Here is a 25,466-nt window from a genome sequence, read left to right on the forward strand (position 1 = left end):
AAAACGCCCTGAACAATGAAAGGATATCTAAAAAGAACAATAATGGAATCCGCCTGGATGTTTATAGTCTGCAAACCATTCCAGCCTGCACAACATACAAGAAGAATGTCCTCATAACAGTGTGGTGGTCTCAGAGACCCAAGGACCTACATGAGGGACATTGGCCAGCATCACAACGAATGGAGTGGCAGCCGGTGGATTACCGAGAGGTGTCCACTCTGATGCTTACCCCTCTCCATCATTGAAACAGCTAAAACTTGGGACTTAGGGCTGCCATTTCCCTCAGTATCACCCTTATCAACCTTCTCTGGCCAGCCCTCCCCTGGTACATTACTACATAAAGCCTTGCAATTATCTGTTTCAACTTGAGACACCTGGACATTAAGAAGGGTACGGAACGTTGATTAATCATTATTATTATTGTCCGATAAACTGTAAAACACTTCTCTACTGGATCCAAATGATGATAAAGTGGTTGAAGGCTAGCATACAGTAGCTGACTTAACTTGTTGAACACTAAATTGGCAAAATCATTAAAAGCATCTGGGTAGAAGGGCTCAGGAGCAGCCTATGTCGATCTGGACTCGGGAATAGCCGCTTCCACTAGAGGCTTCCACTTAGACAGGCACCTAAAGCGCTTTACATCTGGACCCAAGTCCGGTGATGAGGCATTAGTTTGGCCTGTGCTTAACAGTTTGATCTTTTTTAACTCCTCCTCCTCTGGATTTTCATCATAAGTATGTGGGATGTTGCCTTTGGCTGTGAATTTTATTATAACTAGAAATGCTACATTTTTATATTATAGGACAGTCTATAAATCAATAAATATTTCAAAAATGGATAAGAATTCTATAATAATTTATAGTGGCTTAGCTCCCACTTCAATATTTCACCATAGTCTTACTTACTTTAGTATTGTAGTTTGTTTTTCATAAGTCTAAAAATATATTTAGTTTCAATTTATTGGGTATGCTCACAAAGAGCTAGGCAGCATCTTTTTTAGGTGCTAATTGAATCATATGAAGATCAGTTATTGCCCGTATCCTAAACCAAATCAAGTGGGTACTCCTGGTGTGAGCCTATATATGTTGCATCCCTTTTAACACCATCACTATTGTGGTGCAGGTTTACTTGCATCATTCCAAAATACTAAGGGCCAGATGTATCAAAGCACTGCATTGCCCTTGTGTCACTGAAGGTGGCGCAAGAGTAATGCATTCCTTAAGTCAGATTTAAAAAGCTAAGCAAAGCCATCTTGCATGACCCTGCGTGGCTGGAGTACTGCAAGGCAGCGCAAGTCACTGCCTTGCGTTACTCTGTGCTGAGAAGGCGTTACATGAGTGGAGAGTGGGTGTTTCCACGTATTCTCCCATGTATTTTGGCTCATTTCCATATTTACTAAAACAAGTATGTGAGAAATTGGATTACTGGTTGACTGGGGTATTACACAATCCTTGTCTGAGAAAGGCACAACCAGACCTTATATTAACCTGTGCTGAACTCTCTGTTAGCTAGGCAGAATGCAGTCAGGCTTAACTTAAAGGCAACGTGAATAGTATTTGTGCAACACTTCAAACAGAAAAACAGTGACAATACCATGATAAAGTATCCCACACAAAGTAAGTAAAATAGGGTACAATTTGATAAGTAAATAATGACTAAATGACAAAATCAGAAGAACCGGAGTTACTAATTTTTAAAGAATAAAGTGAATATAGTGCCCAAAAGCACATAGTGCCAACTCAGGATATCCGGCGGAGCTGGACCTGGTCAAATAAAAAAGTTCAGGCTGAGGTTCAGGCCAACTTCGATGAAGTGCAGGTCGGATACAGCCCCAGGTTAGTCCCACTGAGGGTTTACCTTCTCAAGTTTGTGCAAAAAGCCTCATTCTCATTGCAGAGGGCCGTAAAGAAAGCATTGCAGGATGCTGTTGGCGCAGCACGATGAGTCGTCCGGTACATTCTGTGGATTGGGGCATAATAGCAGTAGCACCATGTGTTTTTTCTTACTCCATTCACCTTGTGAATTACCTGAGGTTCCATCTGGAGGTCTTGGAACTGGTGGGTAGAGAGAGAAAATACTCTCCTTCTAAGTATTCTTGACAAACTGTCAAAACGTACAATCTTTTTTTGAATCACTAATGTTTCCATGCATTTAAAATGTGTCATTCTCTTAAACTCTCTTAAATGATTAATGATTAATCTCTTATATTCGCATACAGACGCACACACAATCACAAACGATTATATAAATATTTATATTAAACTTTAAACCTGTCTGTTCCTTTGCTTGTATCTTATGAAGTGGCATGGGTCTCCGGACAGGTCTATGATCTTGAGTTAGAACTGATAGTGCACAACCTTCTCGTTCACAACAGAATAATGAAACATGCTTGGTGTAGTGAGGCATCCCCAGTGCCAGAGCATGACCGAGGTCCTCTTGCAATTCCAGGAAAGCCTTCATACAGTCATTGTCCCATGGTACCGGATCACTCACCTCCTTGTGTGTCAGTCTCTGTAAAGGCTTTGCCTTTAACGAGAAGTTGGGAGCCCACTTGTGACAGTAGCCAACGATCCCTAGGAACATCCTGACTTCCCTCTGTGTGGAAGGCACAGTTATACTCATGATTGCCTCAATCCTGTCCGGTGACACCTTCCTCTTGCCTTTCTCTATTCGGTGACCCACATATTGCACCTCATTCAAACAGTACTGTAACTTTTTTGGGGAAACCCTGTGTCCATTCTCTGCCAAGTGATTCAGCAAGGCGATGCTGTCAATCCGGCACGCATCCTCAGTTTCAGACGCAACAAGTAGGTCGTCTATGTATTGAACGAGAACGGAGTTCTGTGGCAGCACAAGGCTTTTTGAAGATTCTTTTTCGAAATCTGGTTAAAGATTGATGGACTCTCTGTGTACCCTTGAAGACTACAACACCATGTTAACACACGATTTTCCAGCTTGAATGCAAAAAGAAACTGCCTTTCTTCATGCAATGATATCGAAAAGTATGTGACAAAGTTCAATCACAGTGAACCACTCTGCTTCACATGGGATCTGAAACAATATTACTGATGGATTCTGTACCACTGGACAACATGGAACAACTATGTTATTAACCTTGTGCAGATCCTGCACAATCCTAAATTTGCCACTCGGTTTCTGCAATCCCATAATAGGCGCGTTGCATGGACTGCCCATTATCTCCTTCAGGGTCCCCTGCTTAATCATGGAGTCAATCACAGGTTTTCTCCCTGCAATCGTTTCTGGTGTCAAATTATATTGGGGCGTTTTTGGGAACTCAACATTCTGCTTGACCTGAATTTTGACAGGTTCAACTCCTTTGATCAACCCAATGTCTTCCCCTGTGAAGTCCCACGCCTTCTGCGAGAGCGAATCTCTGAAATCAAGTGGAAGCTCTTCCACTGTCACCACAGGGTACATTTCCACGCACAAGTGCTGATTTGCAACATTAAAGGTGGCATCGTCGTCATTTGTTTTCAATTCCACTCCCTTGAGGATGCAATAGATTGTGCAGTTGGGCTTGCACAAAAGATCTCTTTATAACAGGCAGACAGGGCTTGAATCGCAAACCACAAATTGATGTCTTTCTCTGAATGTTCCTATCCTCACAGGAATCAGTTTAGTCAATGGATTTGTCATTTTCTTATTTGTGACACCTATAACTTGGATTGATTGTCCCGAGAGGGGTAGGTTGGGAACTACTGCAGATCTCACAATAGAACGGGTAGCACCAGTATCAATCAGAAAGGTGGTAGAGTGACCATCAACATCAGCTTCAACAAATGGTCCCCTTTGGTCTACCTCCAAGACTACCCCAAGAGTGCAGTCTTCCTCCCCCTCAGGCTCCGTCATGCCAATGGGTCCAAGTAGCATTCATCACTGCCATCAAAAAGAGGCATCTACTGGTAAGTCAGAGTCCCCTGTGAGATCCTTGGTGGCTGGGGAACCTGTACTTAGGTGCCAGAGTCCCCCCTTTCATGGACCTTGATCTCATCACAGTATTTGCCACTTCAGGCACCTGTACTGTTTCTCCTTCCTGCTGCAGCTGATTCGCTTGGCTCAAGGGCCACTCGCGCCTCCAATGTCCAACCTGGTGACAAAAGTGATACACGGTGGTCTTTTTCATTGTCGCTACATCTACTCTTGCTTTGGCGTCCCCTGACTTTCCCTTTCCTTGGTTCTGACCATTCTATCTCCTCCCTAGCGTTCCTCCATTTGAGTGCATCTGAGCTCCCTTGTCAGCCGCTTGCCTCTGAACTAGCATCAGTTTGTCCTTATGTTTTCTATGTTTCAAATCCACCTCATCTCTGCAATATCTGGCATACCGCAGTATCTCGTCTACTGGCTTATTGTGCCAGCACATTAAATGCTGTTGGATCATGAGGCAAATCTCAGGTCTCAGACCAAAGATGAACCTGGAAACAAACTGTCCCATATTTTTGGGGTCCAACGTATCCAACCCACTATACTGCTTAAAGACTTGCAAGAGCCTCTCATAGTATTCTTGCACTTTTGGTTCCTGAACCATCCGATCTATCTTCACCCAATCAATATCCTGTGGTGATATCTTGGATTTCAACCATGTGATCGCTTGTTCATACTTTTTCATGACAATCGGTGACGGCCCATTTGGGACAGCATCCCTATCTGGCTCGGAGGTAGGCCACTCAATTGCAACCTTACAACCTTACAAGCTGCCCACAGATCTCTTGGGACCACAATATCAAACAGTGTGTTCAAATCAATCCACAACACCTTCGAGATCTTAACAAACCGACCGACCTGCGTATACCACTTGCCTGGCCTCTCCCTCAACTTAGGGAAATCATTTGTGAATGCTGCTAGATCACCCCTATTCCAAGGTACATGTGCATACCCTTCACTGGATACCTCTCGCAAAGGGTAATTCCCTGCTCCTAACATTCCCCCTCCCAGAGGTGGTGTCTCTGCTATACTCTTTTTGGTACTCTTTTTCTTGGACCATTTGCCTCCCATTTGTCAAAACTGTTCCATGCCCATATCCCTGTTATCAATTCTCTTATGTGAGTCTTCAACCCAATGACCCTCCTCTCTTCCAGGTCCTGGTCACTGTACTGTAATCTGTGGTTCCCCTGTAACATTTTCGTTTTAGACAAATCCACCTCGTATCTGTTTGCCAATTCAGTTAGTTTCTCATGTGCTGACTTTGCCTTGCGAGTCACGTCCTTTGCTACAAACAGCAACTCATCTGGTTCATAAAGCTCCACTCTCTCCAAAGGCAAGTTTCCTTCTACGATCTCATCCACTTCTGCTTTTAGCCTCATCAATTCTAACCTTCTTGCCCTCATGGCCGCTTTAGAGTACCTCGACTAGATGCGCCACTGGACTCTCTGCATTAGTCGTCCTGTTCCCTGCATCTGTTTTGTTTACTGGTCTGTTTTCTGTACTTCCATGGTCCCAATCTCCTGTCATCCTGTCCCTCCGATTTTCAGCTGACTGCTCCCCTGTCCTCAAATCTGATCTTAATTCGGCAAAAGATTTTGGTCTCGGCCCCCCTCAGATCCATCGGTCCCCTCGGCGAGTCTGCCGTGGCTGGCAACAGCGTACTCGACTCCATGGGTCTCTGTAAGTGAACTAATCCGCTCACTACACCATTCCTTAAAGGGCTAGTTCTTCCTTCCGCTGCTGCCTGTGATGAATTTCCACTTCTCACCTGATCTGGATCTTACAGCGACACTATGGGACCAATGGTAACTGGTACCGTAAGGGCATCTGGCAACCTCCTAGGGTCAGTGTTCTCTGGGATCTGATCTGTGTTCCCATCCCTCCTGTCAAGATTTTCTCAACTACTCCCCCACTAGGTGGAACTTGTGATTCTCTGACTCTCTCCATCGGGGCTGATTTTTCCCCCTCTGACTCTGGGTTGTATGGAGGTGGTCTCTCAGATAGCAGCCTTTCTATTAAGCTATCGTCTGTATCACTGTCATCTTCCTCTTCATTCTTCTTCTGGGTGTTCCCTTCCTTTACTATTAGTGGGAACAACTTATCCCCCTCAATTGTCCGTACTCTCCATCTTTTCTACAATGCATCCAACCTTGCATCTTGGAATGCCCTAACCAACCTTTACACTCTTTCCTGACTCCTTTCTCGCTTTCTTTCATGTGCTGACCTAATCCATGCATGTAATGCTTCAAACTGTGTTAGTCTAGGCAAAGGTCGCAAAGAAGCCATGATTGTTTTCAGCTGATACAGCACTTCAAATCTAAAGGTCCCATATTGGGGGAAGGTCACTCCTCATTTCCTTCCGTCATTTTGCACCAGTTCTCAAGCCAAAGTATAGTATGCAACCCCACATTCGTGGCCATGTAATGAGCTGGAGTATCCTCGGGCGGAGCCTCTTCTCCACCCTGAGTAGCCACCTTTCCTTCTCCTCTACACAAATCTCGTAAAACTTTGAAACATTTCATGATGAAACCAACTTTCCGCAGCGCTCTTTTGTTTCCTGATGACAATCCACCAATACCAGCGCGGCTTCACACCAACCACCCTATCACAGCGTGGCACCTTCTGGCGTCACTTTCCTCCACTCACAGCAGTTCCCCTGCTTTACAATCCATCTCTCACCCACTCACGCTTCTCTTTCATACGCTGAAATAACTGCTTGTACATCCAATCAGTCACTTCTCTGACAGTACGTCCACAATCTCATGTAATTGTCTACCTCAATCTGGCAACTGTCTGTCCACGAAATGACCAGACAATCACCTCAGCTGATAGGTTACAATCGCTCAACGTTCCACATACAGCAACCCACGACCAGCGTCAGTTACTCACTCACTCACACATTCGCTCCCCCTATCTCGGTCCAGGTAGTCGATGGTACCTCACGACTCCCTTCACAATGGTCGACAATTACTCTGGGTGTCTGCTACACCACAATCACTTAAGCTACTCATCGAGCCTAAGATCTTTCCCGGGAATCACACAACTCTCATTCCAACTCCGCAAAGCATCACAACATTAAACAACACCGCAATCTAATAACACATAATCCTGTTCATACTCACTCTCTCACGAACTGCTGCTTTCCTGCTTTCACAGCACCGCCACTCTCCGTCAGCTTCCATGAAAGGCCGTCCTCTGCTGACAATCAGCTGGACAATCATCACCTGAATTCTATGGGGCTCGGGAAATTCTTATCCTAATCTAGATCTCCCCTTACTCTAGAGTCAACCATCCTCAGTTGCTCCCAATTGTTGCCGCCGGATTCTTATCTAGATTTTATCCTCTGTCTTACCAATCTTTCGAATCCTTGGTCGACTGAATTGTTGTTGTCTGCTAAGAAGTGTAAAGGGAAGAACACCAAATTCATTATAACTTTATAAATGACCAATTCAATCTAATTCAAAGGAGCACTGACTACGAAATAAAAGTTTTAAAGGTTTATTACAAAGACAGAAATACCTGAACATACAGGCACCTCAGCAAGCGGTTAAGGAAATAAACGGGCACTAATACAAACATGATCCTACGCAGGAGTCTCAGACGACTCAATATGATGATTAGCGTGATTTCCAAAAGCATCAGGCAAACAATGACAGTCCCTGCTTGAAGCCTTGACAGCATTTACCCAAAGGAAAAAAAGAATGTTAGTATGTCCCTACACTAACTCTAAAGTGTTATTCCTACTTAGCATCCCTACCAGGCAAGAGAAAAAGGTGTCAGCAGTGAAGACTTCCTCAGAAGTACACTCACTTTGCATAGGTAAGTAGCCTAAGCTACAGAGCTCGTTCTAAAATGCTCCTTCTTGCTTCCCCTCTAGTCCTCCTCTGCTCCACTCTTGGGGATACTGTCTCTAATACAAAATCCCCAAAACAATAAGCACGCCCTAAACACACCCCTTCAGGTAGGTCTTCCCTTCGTACTTTTCCATCAAATCTTCAACTTCATCCAAAAACATTGGTGTGTCCTTGGATCCCAGGCACCTTTTCCGCTAAAAGTATCTTACCAACATTCCTGTTCACTCCCACGGCACCTGCTTCTACCATCCTAACTCCTTAAACAAAAGGTTATTCTGCGTAAAGAGAACGCCTGTGAGCAAAGGGACCTTGCACGCACACAAGTCTACAATCCAAAATTCAACTGAGAAAAGGGGCCTTCCCAAAGAAAATACATTTTCGGCCTACAAGATTCGGCTAACGTAAGAAATCACAGTTAGGCCTCTACTGGTATTCTCATGCAATCAAGGCCTTTACACATTTAAACGTGCATTTCTAAAACTACATTTTAAGCATTACATCCAAAGACAATTTAAAACATTACATTTCACTTCATAAATAAGCAAACCTACATGTGCAATCATTAATATGGTGCACGTTTAATACTAATGCATCATTTTATATGTAAAGCAATATAGTCTGCGTTACCTAAGGCATATTCTCGGTCAAACACTACATTAGTCTTCAAACGATAAGGATATTCCTAAACATTTTAACATGTTGATTAATTACTACATTTCTAATGATCACACATTAATACAGTCTCTAAATATGCAGGTGCTAACTACCCATGATTATGACGGACCCGTACAATTTCAGAATAACATGACACTCTATCACTAGCTATCTTATCCACTAGGGTTAACAATTTCCTTATCATAACATCATTCAGTAATGCTCGCACTGAGGGTATGATTGCTCAAAAAATATTACTAAGTATTTCCTTACAGCTGTGTACACTTAGTTTTACTTATTGATCAAATTGGTGATCTATATCACTAGTATGAAAGATTTCTGGGAAATCTAAGGATGCATAGCAACTACTAAGCTGATTATGTGGAAACTGAAAGTAAGCTTACGTACCACATACATAATATATACCTTTTTATACTTACCTCTAATTAAGCACAAACTCTACCCTTAAGTAAATACATATGCTCATATTCAGTCCAACCCACTTGCTCAATAGTCTCATTCCCTTCTTGTCTTCTTATCACACATACAGTGCCCATTTTGGCGAAATCAACTCTCAACCTTGAGCGGGGATCCTCTAAATTCCCTCTACCTACATATGCTAGCTTGGATTAGAGCAAGTGAATAAACATCTGCTGAAGAGATGAATCCTTCTACAACTTCTCTGTAGTCACTACCCTATCTTGAAATCTATAGTGGTTTTTATTCTGCATCGACTGAATGCCTAAGATTCTGGCATTCTATGAACTTTGCCCTAACTATCTTTCCACCCGTTTCAACTTTGTCAAATGTATGGGGAAACAGAGCTTTCAACGCTGGTAGGTTACAACGCGGACGTTACATAGTCCGCATTGTTACTACGCATGGCATTACATCCCAAGCCGTTTCAATGACTTGCACTAGATGGCGCGCAACACCAGGGAATGTGTTGGATTTTAAATCCAACACATTCCCTGCTGTTGCGCTAACTTGAGTAGAAATAGTAATTTATACGATTCCTAAGTCCAGTGCGCCATCTAGTGCAAGTCGTAGAAATGACTTGCAATGTAAGCCATGCATGGTAACAACGCGGACGATGTAACGTCTGTGTTGTAACCTACCGCATGGTATTTGCTCGCGGTGTAAAGAGATATATTCAAATGTATGTGCAGATTGAGCCTTTAATTTGTAGTTGACTTATGGAGGTTCATCAATGTCAGTCAGACATTCATCAGATTTAATGTCCATGCTGTCGCAGTATGTCTAATCAGTGCCTGAATATTTGGGATTAATCTTCCTCTCCCTTCTAGATCTTTTACGAATTGTCAAGTATCAACAATCATCCTCAGGACCTGGTCGTTATGGGCGTTCTTGTTCCTCTACTTCACTAACTTCACTTATCAACTCTGGTCTCCTAGTAGTTGTCAACTGTCTCTTTCATCTGGTCTTAGTTTTTGGCAATCCTTCTTCCAACTGTGCTTGATAGCTCAATGTACCTTATACTTCTGGCTTAGTTGAAGCAGATTCGCTATCAGAGATGGAGCTTACTCTATCAAGGCCACCCTCTGAATCAGGTGAGGCAGATTTGCGTCAGGTCTCCATGAGTTTCCACTGGCTGTGCTAATTAGGGGTGGGCGGTAATCTCCGGATTTGCAGTCACTGCCATTCAGGACTCAGTTCCACATGTGTGGCCCACTGTGACAAATGGGCACCAGTGGATTATGTCAATGAGAAAGGAGTAATGAGGGCCAGCGATGGTCTGCGAAGGCTGCAGAGCTTGTGGGACTGGGGCGTGGAGCTAGCCCTGGCACGTGGTTGGCCCTCTTCGACACCCGACAGCGTCGGCAGTTGAGCAGTGGGGTCCAGGGGCGCTGGTGCGGGCAGGCCTGGTCTGGGTATCAGCGTCCTGGGGTGCAGCAGGCGCACAGGGTCGCCGACCCCGCTGCTCACGGCGTCAGCCTCATGGTAGACTGCAAGGCACCACATTGTCAGTGACGATGGCCTTTCCGGGTGAGGACCAGGTTTCCACTATCTGAGCCCCGGCCTGGTGTGACATAGTTGCGTCCATTGTTCGCTACTCTCCAGTCACCAGCAGTCGCGGTCCGCATGGACATGGCTGTGGTTTTCCTCCCCATGTCTGCCTGGCACATCCACGCCTTATTTGCCATTGTGTACATTGCCATTCATGGGTCACTTACATCCTATGCACATGGCTGCATTCCGCATCTACACACATTCAGCTGTTGTGCCATGATATGGCTGTATTGTGCGCAGTGGTAGTCCAGGTTCTCCATGGAGTGGTGTTGTCATGTCTGGTGGGTGGTCATGTTGTTTGGCATGTTGCATGTGGTTTGGTCACTTGTGCATTCCCACAATTGTGCGTTGTGTGATGACGGCTTGGAGTTGTGTGCGGTGTTGATTTTTCAGTTACAAACGAGCAGTTCAGTTCCATATGTGCCATTCTGATAATGGACTTTCGGAAGATGTAGGAATCGTGCACACTGCCTAGGTAGTTTGCGACGACATTGTAGCTCACTATTGCCTGCACATTGATGGACTGCGTGTGCTTCCTGTTACAGTAGCGGTGTGCAGTATACGCAGGGGGCACAAGTGGGACATGAGTGCAATCTATTGCCCCCAACAAGGCCGGGAATCCAGCTATGGCTAGAAGCCTTGCTTGGTCTTCTGCTGTTCCTGCGCAGTTTGTGGGAAGTGAAGGTACTGGGGTATGAAGCTGAGGATGGCATCTAGGACAGGCGTGAGGAACTTTGATAGGACTGGCTGTGAGACCCCTCCGACTCTGGCAGTCATTGGTTGGAAGGTTCCAGAGGCCAAAAGGTGCAGCACAGCCAGCAGATTAGTCTGCGATGGGATGTTGGTTGTCCGCTGTGTTGGGACCCTCAGCTTCTGGGCGATATGGGTCATGATGGGGATGATGGTTGTCCTTTTGAGCCTGTAGTGGGCAATGACTTCCTCGGGCGTTAGGTCTGTGAGACTGGTACGTTTTCAGTAGGTCCCCTGTCTTACTCAGCGCTGCCTCTGTAGTGGTCCGGGGGGCTACTCCGGGTTCTGGGGGTGGTGGCAGCGGGTGTTGTGGTCCTGTTGGCACTCCGAGCTGCATAATGAGTAGCTCAATGGCATTGTTTGTTCTTCGGGTGTGGCGGTGTGAGGGGATCCGTTGCCTACTGCAGGTAGTCGTCCAGCTTTACACCTGCAGGAGGCAGGTGTTAAATACCTTCTGCTACCACGGCTTATCGCAAGTTTTTGATTTGCTTTGCAGATCTGGCAGTTCGGTGTGAATGTGGTGTTGTGGTTTTTTTCATGTGTTTTTGCATGGGAACGCCCACTCTGCATCTCTTTAGGGTTAGTTGGTAGTGTCCACCATGAGGATACATTTTGGGGCAGTTATTGCAAGAATACGGGCTATGTCTGCAGTTTGCACCAGCTTGTGAATTGGGTGTTAAATCTATCTCCACATGTGTAGCGTTAGTGTGGGGATAAATCGGAGTTGTGTCCGTGTGAAAATCGCCCTTAGTAGCTTGCAAAACACCAATGTTAAACCAAGGATTTCCATGTGGGGTGTTTCAGATGCAGATTTGGTTTGCCATTTTCTAAGTACCAGTTGCAATTTGAAGATGATGCAAATTTAAGATTGGCAAGCCTCCAGCTACGTTCTTGCATCTCCCAAAGACCATTGCCTTCGTTTTTGTGGCATTGACCACTCACTTATTATCTGAGCTATATTTATTTAGCTCATTCAGTGCATGGTGCATGCCTTTTTTAGTGTGGTCCAGGATGACGAGATCATCAGCATACTGGACTATGGGCAGTCAGAAGAGTCCCATTCTTAGAGGAATTGTATGTGCCCTTGTGAGTGAGCTGCCCAAATCAGCGAAATGTAAATTAAACAGCATTCAGGCTTAGATGCAGCATTGTTTAAGGCCTTGGCTTGATAGTATATGGCACATAGCTTGGTGTTCAGTTCCTAGCTTAATGCAGACCAAAGTGTCTGAAAAGAGAGAGATAATTTCTTTACGTAAAGGGTTTTGAAAACCCCTGTTTGCAAGCTTGGCCCAGAGCTTATTCCTGTATACTCTGTCGAAAGCAGCAGAATAATCGACAAAGCATGCAAGCAGTCGAGGCCTGGAGTATTCGAGCAAGCCATGAGCCAGAAACACCAGTAGTACTGTATTATCTGTGGTTGATGAACTTTGCAGAAATCCTGTTTGATAGAAAGGGGTCAGTTTCTCTCTCAAGTTCATGCAGTTGAATTTACCCTGATCCTTTTGCCTCAATGTTTAGTAGTGCAATTAGGCGATAGTTTGCGTGATCACTTCTATTGCTCTTTTTGGATATGGGGTATATAATGAACCCTCTCTAGGACTGAGGTACCTGCACATTGGTAAAACTTTCTTATATAGGTTTGTAAATAGTTCTGCCCAATATTCTGGATCAATTTTAAAGAGAGAGACTGAAAGGCCATGGAGCTCGGGCACCCCATTTTCTCTGCATGTCTTGATGACCCTTTGAACATCCTCTTTTATGAACTGTATGATACCATCCCTAGGCTCAATGTGTTGGACCTTGATTTTTTTTTTAAACATATTTTATTTAGTTTTCCACATTTCTCACATATATAACACATATATAACATTCTCATGGTCTTGGAGGTAACATATATAATCGCGTAATCATGTAGCCCCGTATGATTACCACAAATTATAGTCCTGCATCAAGCTCGATCGGCCATGCACTCATCCCCTTCTACGCAAGGAGAATTGTTCATCAGGTGCAGGAGTCATGACCCATCGGCCTTGTGTCATAGTCCTGAGGGGCCGAACCATTCTACCCCAGGGTTATTCGTACATTGTATTCACCATTCCACCTTACCAGCCAACTAAGAATACTACTCCCCCCTCCCAACCTATTCACCCCCTTCCCCGCCCCACCCCAGTAGCCCCGCCTCCCTCCTCCCCTCAGACATGTTGCTCTACCTAACAGCACACTTGCTGTACAGTACACATTCCTATCACTTCGTTGGATTCCTTATGGCGGTAGTCCTTGTCCCATCTAGGAGGATGCACCCGCGTTAGTCGTCCCCCACCTACCGTCGCACTCTGTCGCCTGCTTTTGTGTTCCCATGTAGTGAAGGGAGTCCCCCACTCCCGGAGAGATCAGTCATCGTCATCCGTTGGGATTTTAAGAAGATCCACCATCGCCACCCAGGGTCGCGCTGTGTCCCATAATCTATCATTGTCAGTTCTCTGAGCCATCTGTAGCCGGAGGGTCCCCTCACAGTCCACCCACTTTTTAAACTCCCTCAGCCATCGCAACTGTGTTGGACCTTGATACTGCATTAGGTGTGACTGTATCGGAATATAGCCGATGTAGGTAAGTGATCCACTTGTCCAGTGGGACACTGTTCCCTCTACTGCTTAGTGTATTGTTTAAGGTGTTAATGTAGTGCCAGAATTTTTCCTGGCAATAAGGAGTGGATATGTGCCCATTTACAAGGAGTATATCTTTGCTTTGTGGACCAAAGTAACAATCAATATGCCTTTTTTGCATTGCTATAAACCTGTGCCGTTACTGTGCTGGGTTTATGTTTGCTATACCTTTTGGCGACTGCCCTTAGAAGCAACTTACTTTGCCTTAATTACTAGAGTGTATCACATAGTTTTCATGTCCCCCTGGTTTTTGGCTGCCTTTCAAGGATGGGCCAATTTTCCACTTATGGCACATTAAAAAGTGACAGCTAATGTGCCTGAATTTAAGTGATACTGAATGCATATTAAAGGGTCAGAGTCGAGGATTTGGGAATAAAAGGATTGATTTCACTTGCTGAACTGGGCCAGGGAAGCCTTGCCCTGCCTGAGTCTCCTTACTAGTGTATTGTTTTCAATCCCTGTCAGGAGCCCCGGTGTCTTGAACTGGCCGGCGCTAAACTTATCAAGTTTTAGTTGTGGTCTCAGTGGATGTTGGTCGCATCCAAAGAATCGAGCAGGGGCTTGCTCTCAAACGTGAACTCTAAATTCGAGATATCCTTAACACCTTCCATGCTATGGCTTTTCCCGTCCTGTGCTGGAAAAGCTTGAAAGGTATTATTTCATGATGAGCTCACCTTGTCATAGGCACAACTCCAGTGTGCCTTATGATGAGCTGAGCTCGTCATGAGCATGGAAGGGGTTACAAATATTTGGCAGGTCAGCAGGGGGCTCTTCAGATTAAAGGTACATCAGATTATGAGCATTTAGATAGTCTATCAGTATCCTGATGGAGGGAACTGCTGATTTGAGTTTGTAGTCTATTAATTGTCTGTCCAAATTGGTTATATTGAAATATAAATGTTAATATCACTTCATGGGTTGAATATTTGCAAAGGAGGTCCTCAAGAGCCTCAATGAAGTCATGAACTATAGATGTTCTACCTTACAGACCTAGGTTAGCATGTATTAAAATAAGAGGGCTCAATCAGCCGTGTAAACGACATCTAACAATTGTGACTGCTTGAAGCACATAGCACCCTGAGCTGAGCATAGTTGTTATGACCTTTAGTTATGTATTAATGTAAAAAGACAGGCCTCCTGGGGATCTGCCAAATTGTTTTTCTCTGATAGGGGAGTTTTGAATCTCATAATACTCACCTGAAGTCTAAATTTAGACCGAAATTCTAATTTTAGACCTGAAGTCTAACTTTAGACCTAAAGTCTAACTTTAGACCTGAAGTCTAAAGCTAGAACTTAGGTCTAAAGTTATACTTCAGGTCTAAGTTTACCTTTGTGAATCCGGCCCTTAATTTTTATTTCAAAGCCTACAATTCATTATAACACTGAAAGTATCAACAGTGACAGTGACCACAATATATGCTGTGATGACGCATCCAAAATGAAAAAAATGCACAAACTCTTAGAATAAGCTTGATTTCTTGTATGTGAAATTCTAAGATTTAAGAAATCCCACACGTCAAACCCCCGATTTGGGGTCACAAGGGAGATGATGAGCGACCTGCATGAACAGTAATGAAAGTGCAGCCACTGCACAAGTTAAAACTATCCTTACAGAGAACTCAGGCAGGCTGAGGTTTCGAAATATGGTTAACAGTCCTAATTTCAGCAGGACGTAGGACCGCCGCTCCATCGATCTGATGGATTGGTGAGCCGCCCACCGATGTCTAAGGGTAGGTGAAATAATAATTCAGGAATCTTTAATTTTTTAGTGACAAAAGTACTGATTCCTTTGACGAAATTGCAACACTACTACAAACTTCATTAGCATACACATCTGTATGTGCACAGACCCACCAGACCATGGTTATTGAAATGCATTACTAATGAATATACATTCCTGTTCAACTGTTTACACAATTGCCATTTCATACCTGAGGAAAGCGGCTGACACCAAGGATTCTGGCAATAGGAAGTGTTGCTGCAGATGATAAATCACCAATGATGGCAGATGTTTTGAGTTTGCCAGCACAGCTGTAATTTGGAACAGTTGTCTGATAACCCGATAGCAACGACATAGTCCCCTCAATAGCAGCTGCTTCAGAAAAACATGTGTCGTAGATTCTAAATCCCAGAGTCAATTCAGGTAGAATAGTAGGATTCTTGTTAATTTCTTCTGTGGCAAAAACCATGGCAAGAACACTTTGGTATTGTTCCATGTGAATACTGTTAAAGGAAAATATATTCTACCATTAAATTTTTTTGTGGCCGACTTTGTAAGTTTCGTTAAAAAATTATTACTGTGCCTGTGTCACACACCAATCAAGTCTAGAAAGACAGTAAATCGTGTATATGATGCAGTGCTTCATAAAATACAAATTCTCTCATTAAAGTTATGGTCAAAGTCTCCTAGTGAGAGGTCACTAACATGACCACCCATTAGGATGCTACCATCCCTTATGCAATGCCTTGTGCTAACGGGCAGCGTTTACTTCAAATTTGAATTTCCTAGTGGGAGCAAACACTCACCATCACTGCCATCACACAGACAAGGCCTGCATGGCTCTTGAAAAAGTGCATCCCAGGACAAATACCCACTAAGAAGGGACATGTGGACTGCACCATATATGAACTATTCCCATTAGTGTAAGTGGTGTGGTAGTTTATAACCTAGCTTTTCCTCTGGATGATATCACTAATGAGATCTCTCTTGCCACTCGCTAGTCTAGAGTAGCAGGCATAACCGTCTTTGCCCAGAAAATATTCAATTTACATACATCCATCATTACTTTCATTCAAACCTATTAGCCCTTCAGACACGAGGGGCGATTAGCTTGTGTACAGTTCCTGGTGGGGAAGGCCTTATTATTGGTCACACAGAGAGTCAGGCAGCTCTGGGTCATACAGCAGTTTATAGATCATTATAATTTACTTTAGTCAAAAGTTTTTTTAAACGGTGGAGTGCTCATCAGTTTAGAATTAATTAAACGTTGTGTTGTTCTGGATTTGCCCCGACAACCTTACCTCAATAGTTCCCATATGCAAGGAGGGCAGCCAGTGTATGCTTTTAACTGTTTTGTTTGATGGCCTATTCCGGTCAAATTTCTGGAGAATAGCATAATATCTGGTGAGTAAAGGCTTATTTTTATTGGACTGTTAGACTTGGTCCTCCCTACAAAGTCATATCCAAACCTTTTGCCTTCAACCCTCCTATTTTGCACAATTTGTTTTTGTTAGCTTTAGGACTCTGTGCACCTTACCACTGCTAACCAGTGCTAAAGTGTTTGTGTTCAATCCTTAAAATGTGGTAACATTGGCTTACACCTGATTAACATATTTACTTTATTTATAAGTCATTAGTACCATAATATACCATGTACACAGGACCTATAAATAAAATTCTACTAGTGGACCTGGAGCACATATTGTGCTACTCACGTAAGTAGCCCCTTAAAACATGCCCCAGCCCTGCCTTTTCATGTATTTTAAACTGCTGATTCGCCTTAGCAATATAACCCCCTCGCCAAGCCTTTCCTTTTATTGCCTATAAGTTACCAATATGGTAAGCCCTAGGTAGTCCAATTAAAAGGTTGGGCAAGTCCTTTCAAGTTTCACATGCCCCGATAGTGAAAGACTCCTAAATTAGTTTTTCACTACTTTGAGGCCTACCTCTCCCATAGGATAACATTGGTTAGCCTTATCACATTTAATAACTGCTCATTTTTGATTGGGAACATATGAACATTTCATGATTGTTGTTTGAGACACTGTAATTTAAAATCCTTTTTAATGCCACCCCCTTCCCCGAGTTTGCTTGTTTCCGGTCCAGTGAGAACCGGGCTTGGCAGTTCAGGCTGGACTGCTCCCATGAGAAGCAAGGTCAAGACTGATTTGCATGTGGCTGGGTCCAAACTAGGATGACATAGTGAGCAAAGGAACAATAAATTTATCCCAGATCTGTTGACTGGGGGAGAATGTTTAATTTATTCAGCATTCCGTCCATCATTTGTTGCTACAGCACTTTTCACCCTAAGTAGGATGGGCATGCCCAGACGTGTGCCCCTTACTTGCTGTGCAGCTGGATTCAAGCTACCCTGGCCAATGAGGAGTGACTGAGGGAGAATGTTTGATTTATTCAGCCTCAGTCCTGATCTGCAAGAGAAGCATGACTCACTCCCAGAGAATGCCCAGGATGGAGCAGGAAGCAATATATATGCCTGGGGTCTGGCCCCAGAGGAGCTGGAGGACAGGAAAGTAGAGAGTGAGCTTCGACTGCAGCTGGCCGAGGTGGAGCTGGAGGCAGAGGAAAGGAAGGCTGATGCAGAGAGAGCCCTGGCCAGTGAGAAAGCTGAGGCAGAGTAGGCATAGCCGAATATAATTGTCTGCTGGCACATGAGGTGGGTCTGAATGAGCTAGAGCTCAAAGTAGTACAGACCCGAGTCCAGCAGCAATGGTGTAATTATTACCCCAGTGTCCACTGGAGAAAAAAGAGTCCTTATCCTGAAGGATCTGTAACCTAACTTTGTTGTGGGAGGTGCCATAGAAAACTAGCTTGAGGCTTATGAGGTTGCCATTGAGATGCACAGGATCCCTGAGGACCATTTGTGGGGCAGCCTCTGGAGGCACATTCCTGAGGATCATTTGTGGGGCAGCCTCTGGAGGCACATTCCCAATGAAAGTAGGGGTGCCCTGTTAGCCCTCGGGAAAAGGGACAGGATGAAGTATTCTCTCAAGCGGTCAAAGGAAACGGAAACTAAACTGGATGCTAGTGAGGGCCGTGGCAGAAGCTCAGAAGTGTTAGGCAGCCGCTTGCTGTGCTCCATTCTCCAGCCAGCTAGCTGGGGATTTCCCAAGGCTACCCATGGCTATCCATTGATGCCCCCAGACCCTAGTCTCTAGAGCGGGTGAGGGGGCCTTTGTGGCTTTAGTTGCTGTCGCCACTGACTTGGACAGATCAGGGACTTGGGTAGGAGAGAGCAGAGAGGTGCATGGCGGTGCTCGGCAGCGAAGCTTGGTGCTTTTCGCTGGCCATTGGAGCCATTGCCACTTTCTGCTTCTGTCCTTGGGGAGGCATCAACAACGGCTGAGGTCTTGAGGAGCTGCCATTTTGCCATTTGTGCTTCTGTTCCCGAGGTACTGTTGACTATCCTCAAGAGCAGGTTACAGCCTGGTGAGATAATTTTGCCAGCAAAAGACAGTAACAATGCCGCAAACTTAGCAACATTGCAGCAGTGCATACATATTAAGTAATACATACACCGGGAGGACCACATCCTGAAGAAGCCCGATTTTTGTAATTTGGTGCAATCTTAGGCATCATTGGTACCAACAGCGCAGCAGGCCGGCATTATCAGCCAAGGCACAACCCTTGCTCCTGGGAGTGTTGCCATTTTACTGACTTTTGCTGAAACAGTAGGAGTGGGCAAGAGGTGCAAGGGGGCCTCAGTGAGTGACTGGAGGAAGTACAAATAGGGGTGCTGCAATTTAGTTACCGCTGCTTTGTGGTTGAACCTTGTGACTGCAGAGACTGCCTGGCAAGGGCCCGGGTGTGGCTTTTGGTCCAGGTGAGGTCCCCCCTCTTTTATCTCACTCCATCCTGCCTTGCTCCAGCTTGCTCCCCCCACTGAATTCACACCACCTGAAAATCAGTAAGGAAGTGAGTCGTGTTGGGAAACTGAAAGCAAGGAAGAGACCAAGTTGGCACTAGCACTCACAGGGCACGAAGGTGAAGTGAAAAGGGATTTGAACCAGAGGTGGTCAAACAAAGCTCCTCTCAAACATGCCACAATTAGTAACAAAGAAAAACCAAAGGGGATGATGGACAAGTGCTGTGAGCCCAAAACCTGTCCCAGGATGCTTGTTTCCGGTCTAGGGAAGACATGGCTTGGCAGTTCGGGCTGGACTGTTCCCATGAGGCACAGGGTCAGACTGATTTGCATATGCCATGTCTGAACTGGGGTGGCAGAGTGAGCTAAAGAATGATGATGGATTAAACCCAGATCAGTTGACTGGGGGTGAGTGCTTGCAATGTTCAACACTCCGTCTATCATCCCCTTTGGTTTTGCACAATTAGTAACAAAGACACAACAGAAAAAAAGCAAAGGGAGCCTCAGCATACCAAAAAAAAATGCAGTCTGGGAGGACAAGGGATCTAGAAAGCTCGACCGAAACCCCATAAAAGAATTGAAGGAAGAAGAGTTAAAAGAACTAGAAACAGCAATAATAAAGCAGAAACTTAAAAAGGGCAGGAACATAACTGTGCCAAAAGAAGAAATTGACAAAAAATGGACTTCTTAATTCAGAAACACTGTGAAAAAGTAATTATTATGACAAAACGTGCCCAACTCTTCTCAACCGGGAACTATATCAGGGACAGACAGCGACTTCTCAAACAAGGCAAACACACAATACTCCTATCCCAGGGATAAGCACTCCAAGTACAAGCACCATTATAGCCCAAATGGAAGTGCACTAAGCCAACGCTTCATCATCATTTTCAACTTTGAAACTCTACATCCTCAGTAATTGCGACTTTCTCAGGCCAAGCTCAGAACCAGCTAACAACAAGGGTCAGTTTAAGTGTCTCGAAATGCAAAATCACCCACAGATTCAATTCATGGAAACAATATCAAACACCCAAGGTGAAGAAGTAAACCCAACCAAAAAAACCACTGCCCTTAATGCAAGGGAAAGGCAAACAGAAGATCCAACCGCTGCCAGTTTCAGACCATTCCTAGTCCAAAATAGTAACTCGCCAGTTAAGGACAAATTCTCCTGTGAGGCTAAGCCTTCCCTAAGCCCACTTAAGTTGCCTCAGCCCAAGGTGGTTCCAAACCCCCGTCCAATGGAACAAGGGGAAGAGGGTACACAGACAAAATATCGAGTTTTAAATTTCGATATACAATTATATCAAAGTTTAAATATCGATGGGACAAAATATCGAAGGTAAGCAATATCGACAGTCTTAATATCGATATTAGTATGATATCAGTAATATCGAAGTTTTATCGATGTCAATAATATCGAAATAAATAACTTCGATGTTACTAATATCAATTTTTAAATACATTTAGTGTATATTATATTGTATTTATTATGTTTTATTATTTATTTTTAATGTAATTTAATTAAATATTGTCTTTTACTACTGTAGCGGGTTGTGGGTTTATAGGGGAATAGGGTGGGAAGTAATTTAATTATGTTAAAATAATTATTAATTAGTAGGAATTATTAATTATTTAATTGAGAATTAATTTTTAATTAATTTTAATTAATTGATTAATTGATAAATATGTTCTGTAGCGGGTTATGGGTTTATAGGGGAATAGGGTGGGAAGTAATTTAATAATAATTAATTAATTAATACATGTTTGTACATATTTTAATTAATAATTAATTGGTAATTAATTTATATTAATTAGTTAATTAATTAATATAATTTTGTACATATTTTTAATTATTAATTAGTTGGTAAATAATTAATATTAATTAGTTAATTACATTAATTAGAGTAATTTTTTTATATGTAATTTTTGTTATTCTTAATTAATTAATTGGGAAAAATAATATTAATTATTAAATTAAATTAATTACAGCTAATGTGCTAATATATTTACTTTATTGTTATTGTTAATTAATAATTAATTGGTAATTAAATAATATTAAATAATTTTGGGTAAAGGAGTATTTTTAGGGTTCAGGGTCAGTTTTCAGTTTTTGGGTAAAGGGGTATTTTTAGGGTTCAGGGTCAGTTTTCAGTTTTTGGGTAAAGGGGTATTTTTAGGGTTCAGGGTCAGTTTTCATTTTTTGGGTAAAGGGGTATTTTTAGGGTTCAGGGTCAGTTTTCAGTTCTTGGGTAAAGGGGTATTTTTAGGGTTCAGGGTCAGTTTTCAGTTTTTGGGTAAAGGGGTATTTTTAGGGTTCAGGGTCAGTTTTCAGTTTTTGGGTAAAGGGGTATTTTTAGGGTTCAGGGTTAGTTTTCAGTTCTTGGGTAAAGGGGTATTTTTAGGGTTCAGGGTCAGTTTTCAGTTTTTGGGTAAAGGGGTATTTTTAGGGTTCAGGGTCAGTTTTGCATTTTTGGGGTACAGGGATATTTTTAGGGTTCAGGGTCAGTTTTGGGTTTTTGGGGTACAGGGATATTTTTAGGGTTCAGGGTCAGTTTTGGGTTTTTGGGGTACAGGCGTACAGGGTAAAAATAAAAAAAATTGACATTAAATCAATTAAATGAAATTAAAAAAAAGAAAATTACATTAAATTATTAAGTGTTTTATTTATTTTCAATGTATATGTATTAGTTTTAATTTTGTTTTAATATTTTTATTTAATATTTGTAAAATTGTATGTATTTTAACATTATTTTTACATTATTATTAATACATTTAAAAAAACGATATTTTTAATTTCGATATTTTTGTACTACGATATTATTTTTTCGATATTTTTGTACTTACCTTTATGAAGATATGACTCCGATATTTTTGATGTCAATATTTTTGTGCCGATATTTTTGTATTTCGATATTCTGTCTGTCGATATTATGTCAGACATTCGGGTAAGAGATAAGGTCTTAGGCTCGGAATCATTAGCTGGACCTGTGAATACTGTAGTATCTGCAGGCACATGGGGAGGCACTCTTAAACACAATGGAGGCAATGTCATCAGCAATCCGATATCAATCAGACAAATAGGGAATACAGGTTGATTGCCTTAATATTCAGGCCATACACATAGTTGGCATAGACATGAAACTGCAAGCACTCAATGAGCTGATCCAGAGAGCTCAAAACTACAACTAAAAACAGCAAACTCCATGTCATTGTATAAGACATGGGGACAATCTCCATGCTCTTCCATCCATCTTGACAGGCATCCTGCAGGAAGTAAGAATAACATCAATCAGACCACAGGAGAGGCTTCGGGTTCTAGAATAGAGCCTTATAGCTATAGTGGGCTATACCGGCCATTAAAGGCTTGTTCCATCATTAAAGGCCTGAGCCTAAGGCCCGCCCATAGAAGCACGAGCACTCCATTGTACTCCTCTACAATTGAGTGCTGAAAAAGATCAACTCAGGTGTAACCAAGTTAGAAAGCAAAAGCAGCAGTTCCTCTGCAAAGACGCTTTTCATCATAAATGTTTATACACACCCATGTAAAGCTAAGAATGAGGAAAGGATGGCAACCCTGATTGAGTCAATAAAGACACTACAGAACCTAGACCAGCAATCGCTCCTTATCATTTCTGGGGATTTCCACATTAATCACAGCCAGAGTATCAAAAATTGGAGCAACCAATTTTGTGCTATCAGCCCACAAAATCAGCTGGGAGAATAAGGCCTAAAGATCCTGAACAGCAACATTAAGGAGGACACTCCAGCATCAATAAGCTTCCTAAGCAGAAGGATATGATCAGCAATAGATTAACGGCTAATAGGTGTAGAAGAATTTTCATTGCTGAACCAATTCCAAATCATCCCCAGTTCAGAGAGCGATCATTTCCCACAAACACTCAGAATTGAAAGCAAGTTCCATAAGTTAAATCTAGCAAAGGGTTTAGGACCAACACTGCTGCCATTGAAGTGGGGACTGCATTGCCCATAATGCTCAGGGCTCCCAGAGGTGGCTCTGGACATTGCACTCATCTGAGGCTGCTATCAGCGCTATATAGCACATTTCTTCATCCTGCTGTCTTCGGTCAAAGCTGCCGCTGTGAGTGGTGACTGCATTACCCAGAGTGTGCAGGGCCCCGGCAGCAGCTCCTGACATCACACTCACCTGAGACCAATCTTGGCTCTATAGCACATTTGTTCTTCCCGCTGTGTGGGTCGTGCGCAGTCCTCACCCAGGTCAAGGACGGGCCCCACCCATGCCCATCGGAGCCCAGAAGAGGCTGAGTTGGGACCCCCATCTCGGCTTGGTGCACAAGTGGAGACAGTCATCTGCTGTGGGTTAGCCAGTCTCTTTGTTCTTCTCTACCAGGCGGCTATGTGTGGTTGAGTTATCCTGAGGGACGCCCAACAGTGAATATTCTCTCCCCATTTTCAACCTGTTTGGACCTGCTGGTAGGAGACTTGTTTTTTCCCCTGCATCGTTGATGTACTATATGGTCGTTTTCACCTATCGACCCTCCTGCGAGTTGTTATGAGCCCCTGGGAACTTTGCCCCTTGTAACTTACATCTGACTGAGGGGGCGAGAAGTGATTACTTGAAATGCTGTCTATTTAACTCAGTTTGCTCAGGGCAGTGGGTTCATTTAACAGTTGCATCTGGGGCCACATTTCGGGCATCAGGATAACTACTGGACATGTTTGGGGGATGGACATGGGGAAGCGCAAGCTCCATGCTGGGCTTCTAAGGCCTCTACCAACACGGTTACCACCATGGGTGCCTTCCTGCAACGTGATATGGTTATCATTGACAAGGATACTGAGTTGACCGCCGCTCGTCTATCTTTCACCCTTATCCTCCATATCTCCGAATTCACCCTTGCATCTCTGCCTGTTCCCCCAGATCAGGGCCTGGGGCCTATAATACGTCCATCTTCGTTGGGCAGAGGCCAGGAGGGTTCTTTACCTGTACCCTCTGTTCTGGAGGCCTCACCAGCCTTCAAGATTCTTGACCTTGCCAATCAGGTGGAACCAGCTACCCTGATAGATTTGTAAAATGGATCTAGATCGGGTGGAAAGAGGAAGATATTGAAGGTAAATTGAGGCCCAAAGGGTCAATACTGATCAGTTACCTAGGGATAATGACTCTATCCTTATGGAGATGTCTAATATGGTAGCTTTAATGGATTATTTCTGTGATGCCGCTTTGGACACCAAATTGCAGCCTATATGTCAGCACCTCGCAGCAATTGAAGTGGAACTTTCAAAACAAAACCAGTGGATGCAACCGATAGGAGCTACTACTCCCATTCTTGTCCCCACCTGTCCGTCCTCTGCTGACAATCTGTGGTATTTACAGAACTCGATAAGGTTGCTGAAGCGATGAGGGCCCAGGGTATTGCTGTCCCTGCTGAGTCTTGCACACACCAGTTAGGGGATAAACCAACCCCCCAACACCACTAGGGGTAGGAGTGCAAAGTGGGGGTGGCTCTCGGAAGAAGGACTTAACTCAAGTTGTCACATCTAGGGGGGTAATGACATGTCTTTTAATCGTGACTTTGGTTCTTCCATGTCTAAACTGGTGACTCTTAACCTTCCCCAGAAGCTACACCATACGTCATAGTAATGGGCAATGTGCCCCCACTTCTGCCAGACACCTCTGGGAGTTTCTATCAACTGAAGAATAAAGTAATGCATTGGCTCAAAATCAGCTTTGGGTGACCGTGCTAGAGGTTATATCAACATGGTTCACTGGGTAAACTAGCTAGGTAAAGGTGAAAAAACGTTTGAAGGAGACTGTGTGATTATAAACTTTAATGGGCTGCATGTGCCGGGAAGGATTTTAGCATCTATCAGGCACCCCATTCCCAGTGGCCCTCCCAATTTACCACATTGCCCTACCCTTGTTTTTTTTCATAGATTACCGGACTGTACCTTGCAGCTCAATCAGCGGCAAGTTTCAATACACC

General features: G+C 43.6%; 1 protein-coding gene across 1 annotated transcript in view; it reads right to left on the reverse strand.

Moving 5' to 3' along the window:
* Positions 1–25,466, reverse strand: part of LOC147703552 (extracellular calcium-sensing receptor-like) — a 163,522-nt gene that overhangs the window by 99,247 nt on the left and 38,809 nt on the right. The window contains exon 2 of the mRNA XM_086929514.1: positions 15,829–16,120. Within this exon, the coding sequence (XP_086785640.1) occupies positions 15,829–16,120 (292 nt within the window). The remainder of the gene's footprint in view (positions 1–15,828; positions 16,121–25,466) is intronic.

Source organism: Lissotriton vulgaris, chromosome 7 (genome assembly GCF_964263255.1).
Source record: "Lissotriton vulgaris chromosome 7, aLisVul1.2, whole genome shotgun sequence".
Classification (NCBI taxonomy): Eukaryota; Metazoa; Chordata; class Amphibia; order Caudata; family Salamandridae; genus Lissotriton; species Lissotriton vulgaris.